We start from the raw sequence: 6000 nt of genomic DNA on the forward strand, positions 1-6000 counted from the left end.
ACCAACATCATATACGGTGACAGTCCTGTGTTAATGATTTTTTTTATTTGATTTTTTCTTGTCTAAGTGCCTCACACACACACACACAAGAACATGGTGTTTTTTCTTCCGATCTTTTGTCCTGTGGGCTGCTCTGTCTTGAGTCTCACTTAATGGCGCCTTGTACACGTCGTCGCGCCCCAGGCCTATTGTTGTTGTACATTACTTTTTGGGTCTTACATCATCCGGAGAAGGAGTGTTATTCCAGGATAGAGAACCGAGACATGACTCTACAGTGATTGTTGTGACACCACTGAGCTGCAGGGAGTTGATATTTATTACCTGCGGCCACGAGTCAGATTAGACTTTCTATGCTTTGTTTGACGAGAACACTGGGTCCGCGTGCACGGCGCAGTGTGTGTCTATTTGCCTGGTAGTGAGGCAGCGTGCTCAGGCGCGTGCGTTTGTGTTTTCTGCGCTTGATAAGTGTGACGAAAACTAGGACACGATGTCTGCAAAGGGGCCTGTTCTAATTATGGCCAGTTCTGTTCTGTGAATGCTCTGCCCTACTGCACTCTGCTGTTCCGCCAACCTCACATCCCCCCCCTCTCTCCAATACACACTCAGCCTCGCAGCATCCTCGGGTGATGTGCAGCCCAATGTTGTGCCCACTGCCTCCAACACACTGGTGTGTATTGTGTACATTATGACCTTTGAGCATACCACGTTTTTTGGTGTCCTTATATTTTTTTCTCTTTCCTGAGACCTGTGTCTGGCTGATAGCATAACAACGATTTAGTATGAAAGACATGATATGACTCATTGAGAAACTCTGGAAAGCTCAATGTTGAGCTCTGACTCATGGTTATGCAGTATTTATTAAAACTAGTGTTTGAAAAATAAGTTTTGCCCTCCTGATTCATGGACTCATTCTCCAGTCATTGCAACTAAAGTAGCACTCAATGTTATATATAAAATATTAATACTTTTATTTATATATTCAATTGAAATATCATTACATTGACAAGGCTTTGATAACTTCACTCTGATAGCTGTAATACCTCAAGACCACAGTCAACTCTGTCCAGTTGCATACAGGGAAATGCAGTGTCCACTGTTTTTCGAGGTCAACCCTGCTGATTCATTTTTGACCATGCAGTCTTGTTTTCAATCTGTCTCTTGTGAGTCCCCTACCTTTATGGAAGTGCAATACTAAATTGCTGGTGTACCCCTTTGAGGAATATACTAAAGGTATAGCCATGTTGCATTCACAAAAGGTCCACCTTCAGCTTAATTCAATCAATAAACACTGTTACTAGTTACATTGATTATCACTACGTTGACATTTAGTTACACTGCCGGATTGACAAAATCAATTGTTGCACGCTGTTGTGAAATATTCTTAAGTGAACTTTAAGATTCCTTTATTTCATCATGCACAAAAAAAGATGATGTTATTGTTGCATGGCATCAATACAAAAAGGCTCCCAACGTGTTTGTAGCACTTTTTAGTATTCTTTGTTAGATTGCTTGCTGTTATAGTTTGACTTTTGTGTTTCTTTCAACACATTTGAACCTTTGCAGCTTCAACTGTTGTCCTTTCCCATCCTTTCATCCCCTGTTCCCTTCTGCTGCCAGGACGGGTGCAGCGAGGCCGAGGCTGCTGACCTGACAGAGCGCTGTGAGCTGATCAGTGACAGACTAATGACCTTGGAAGATGAATTGCAGACGGCCCTGCTGAACCGAGATCAGGCCCTTACCCATATCCTTCCACTGCTCTCTAAATATACATACATCATATAAACTGTGTACTATCTGTGTGTGTGTGTGTGTGTGTGTGTGTGTGTGTGTGTGTGTGTGTGTGTGTGTGTGTGTGTGTTTGTTTCATCTCTCTATCCATCCATCTGAAGGGCCTAGTTTCCTCTGTGGCCTTTCCCAACTGTCCCAACTCTCAAAAGTACACATCTAAACTACCTTTAGGCTGACTGATGTTCCGTGACTTTACCTTTCAAGGGAAAGAAAGAAAGAAAAGAAAATAGAAAGAAAGTCAACCTGTCTTCTCTGACATTATGGGTACATTCAGGCAGGGAATTGAAGATAAACTGGGATCAGAGGATTTCTCTTGACAGGGTGGACGTGCCGAGGGGAGAATGAAATGGTAACAGTCCAGGGAGCAAGGTTGTTATGGGGTCCTTGATGTGGGTCTGCCAGTCACCACGGGCTGAGATTAAAGTCGGCCGACACACGGGCAGCGTCGGCGAAGATAGAGGAATGTCACTGTAATGACTCCACTCCAGTCATGTCTTAATGTCCATCCTCCGTGCTGACCCTCCCTCCCTCCTTCCCTCCCCCCCTCCCCTCCTTCCCTCCCTCTCCTCCTCCTCCTCTTCTGGCTGCCCACTTCCACTCGCCCGGATCTGGCTCGGAGGAAATTACAATATCCATGATAATGACTCAAATGAAACTGTTGAGCAGCCGATTACAGGTCACAATACATCATTTTCCACGCTAATTAGAAAAGCTGATTGGAAATAGATTAGTGTGTTTTTCCTCGCTCCACTTTTCCCCTCTACACTGCTGGGCTTATTAAGGCGGACAGAAAAGGGCAATATTTTAACGTGGCGGGGATGAAGACATTTTGCATCCTCGCCTGCTCTCTCTTTTTTTTTTTTTACTTTAAATGTATTTATTAATTCCGTGCCTCGCAGTCTTCTTTTTGTTAACACAGGCTTCATTGTGCTTTCCTGATCGGATGAAAATGTTTATTTAGTTTTAGGATCTGTAAATTATACAGTACGCCTTTCACTCTCTTGCTGGTGGGGCCAGCAAGAGAGCAAGAGAGATTTTTTCAAATCCTATTATAGATTCATGTCCCCCGCTGTGCTGTCAAGGGCCAGCGCAGGCTCCTCCAGTCTTTTCATGATACCAATGCGGCCTGGCAGTCGGAGATGGACACAGATTGGCCCGCGTCTCTCCACCTCTCTGTCTTTGTGTCCTTAGCTGTCATTCATCTCAGCCCCCCCCTGTTTGTTTGAAGTTGACGCACTCATGCAAAAGCACCGCGGACACTCGAAGACGCACTGCAAATATTGTTGATGGTTTTGCAGAAATTGAACAGAAACCGAATTCGGTCGGATGCTGCTGTTGCCATAGTGACAGGGGAAGATCAAAACCTCCACTCGCTTAAGGGTCTTAATTGAGTCCCGCTCTCAATGCGAGGCGGTTGGCCGGGCGACCACAGAGACTGGAAATAGAAAAGGAGAGATGGGATGGACAAAAGTCCTGTCGATATGTGCGGTTTAACTTAAAGGTCTTCAACGTCACCAAAAAACTGTCATCGAACCCTTCTGCAGTATTAATGAGAAGCTCTTTTAACGGCTGGTTAATTATGAATGAGGACAATCTGTGTCCATTCAGACAGTAAAATGAGCCATCAGGCCCCATCTGCCGTCAAAGCCATTCCTTTGATTTGCCACTTAAACTGGACACTCACACAATTAATATGAGTTTCTAAGCAGGTTAAACAATCCCCCCACTGATGACAGCCTCTATGCCATTTCATTGACGGTTTATGAATAATTTATCGGGACAGTCTGTTTGCTTGGGTCCCCGCACCGCCGGCCGGCCACACGGGCGAGATGAGCTCATGAATAGTGAATTGGATGGGGTTAAATTGGGTATGACTTGATGATCTGTCCCAGTAATTCGTTCTGTGGGCCAAACGGTTGGATTGATGACTTCATCAGGTTATGGCTGTCCTACTATTTCCATTTACCGTCTAGGGCCACAAGTGTCAGATTTGTCTGCCCGCATGCCTTTTAAAATGTACATGTTAATGTTTGACTCAGCTTATGTCTACAGCATCAGATTCTTCCTTAACTCGCACTGCACAGTCATTGGAAAAGGAAGTTCAGGAAGTAAAAGCCACTTTACAGTCCATGCTCGCGCAGCTCAAGGAGGAAGCAGAGGAGGCACACGAGGTGGAAGTGAGTGAGTTACAAGATGATGACCTCATGGAGAATGGGAGTGAGGAAGAAGAGGAGGGTGAAGAGGAGGAAGAAGAGGAGGAGGAGGACCAGTACTTCAGTGACAGCTGGGGCATTTGAAATGGATGCTTGTAGCGTTTTTATGACCACTTACACACACACAGACCGGCTCTCTGAGAGCCTGACCTCGGCTTTGCAGCAGGAGTGACCCCAGATCCATTTACAGCCTCTGTGGCACTGCGGAAAGTTTCCAGTGCAAAGCCTCGGAGAATCTGTCTAACATTTGTATTCAAATGGGAAAACGAACGATATGAAGGAATTTAATAAAAGAAAATGCTAAATATAAGACACTTTAATGCAAACTTAAGACATTCCTCAAACCTGCCAGCCTAAGTTTAACAAAGGAAATCGACAAAGTGATTATTTTTTCAATCAAAATGTTTTTGTATGCAGGTTTTTTTAGGCCATGTCTTACTCGTGCTGAGCGATTAGGTGAAATTAATTTCTGTCCAATTTTACTGTATCATTATCAATTTAAGGCAATTATTACGTTTTTCAGTTGCTGTGATTTCTTGCCATTTGCAAACAAGTTGTGTCTCAGGAGTTAGAGGTGAGACTGTGTCGGCAACAAGTGAATGTTAAAGAATTATGGTTAACAGTAGCACAAGAAGAGTCATTATATCAGTGAACAAACACAGAATTGTTTTCTCCAGCGTTCGCTCATACAAGCTAACATTATCCACCATAAGTGACAGTAAAGCTGTATCACCAAAAAGAATGGAACAAGGGTGCGTTCCTTATGAAATTCAATTTTTAAGTTTTTGAGTTATTTCTCCTTTCAAAAGTAAATAAGTCTAGCTTTAAAATTCAGTGACAAAAGCCGAAAAGAGAGGCAAATCTGATAGTAAACCGTAGCCGAAAAATCTCTCAACACAGCCACCTATTTGAATTTTGACCCAGAGGACAAAGTAGACAATCCAGTGTTGCACATAAAATAAAGCGTTTGATACATTTTTTGTTGTAGGTCAGCTTGCCACTTTTTATGTGTTATCCGTACGACTGGACTTCAATTGCATGTCATTTTGTCCATGAAATAATTCATTTGTGGTGCTACAGAATGTGAGCTAACTTGAACACTTTATTATATTATTTTTTTTCTTTGTGTGGAAAATGCAATATTAATTGAAGAGAATGTTTTTTCCCTCTCCGTATTAAAGGAGTGTATCCTTGGAGAGGGGCTCTGTATTTGAAGTATCTGTCACACTATTCAAATTGTGTCTAATGCATGTCGGAAATATTGAAGGATAAAATATCAGTGGTCACGTAAGTTCGAATTTGCATCTGCTGTTTGTTTTTTCTCTAAATTGATTTTATCTGCCACCATTTCTCAGCTCAGAATATTCTTGTTCATTCCACTGGGTGTCACTTGACTTTTTTTTTAAAGTTTTTTTTATACTTTCACCTATTATTCAGTTTTTATTTAATTTTGCTGTGCAGCTTTAAACTCGTTGTCGTCATATTTTCATATTTATTACTTTTTCTCGCGTTTCTCTAATTACAGCATGTACCATTCAGCCAAATGTTGTGTCCTGTTTTTTCTTGTATGGAGTTACAGCCCCTTAGGTGCTTTTCCCTCAGCCTCAAGTAAGCTGTGCGGGCATGCTGCCAGGCAAGTGAGGGCAGTGGTGACATGTAGGAGATATCAATACGGTAATAAAGGTCCTCTAGTGAGGTCTTTAGGGGATACATGGGCTTCTATTGTTATCTCTCCTCAGCAGCAACGGTGCAGCTAATTGGGCAGCAGCCTCACGTAGGACATGGCGGGGTAAGTGGAATGGTATGGCTTTGTCTCCATCTGATTCAACCCTGTTTTTTTTTTGTTTTTGTATAGCAGGGGGCTGTTAAAGGATCCTTGGAGGCGTGTCTTCAGTCCTGTGCTTAGTGCTGTAAACACTGTAAACACAGCTGGGGGATTTTCTACATTAATAGCTACAATGGGCTTTTGTCACATTACAGGCAGGTTGCAAACCCTTTG

The 6000-nt window shown here is 42.9% G+C and overlaps 1 protein-coding gene across 1 annotated transcript in view; it reads left to right on the forward strand.

The window, feature by feature from the left end:
- Window positions 1-5535, forward strand: part of disc1 (DISC1 scaffold protein) — a 42985-nt gene extending 37450 nt beyond the window's left edge. Inside the window, exons 13-14 of the mRNA XM_080036280.1 lie at window positions 1618-1740; window positions 3870-5535. Of these exons, the coding sequence (XP_079892406.1) occupies window positions 1618-1740; window positions 3870-4085 (339 nt within the window). The 3' untranslated portion in view covers window positions 4086-5535. The remainder of the gene's footprint in view (window positions 1-1617; window positions 1741-3869) is intronic.
- Window positions 5536-6000: the final 465 nt, after the last annotated feature.

The sequence above is a fragment of the Ammodytes marinus genome (genome assembly GCF_949987685.1).
Source record: "Ammodytes marinus genome assembly, chromosome: 11".
Lineage (NCBI taxonomy): Eukaryota > Metazoa > Chordata > Actinopteri > Uranoscopiformes > Ammodytidae > Ammodytes > Ammodytes marinus.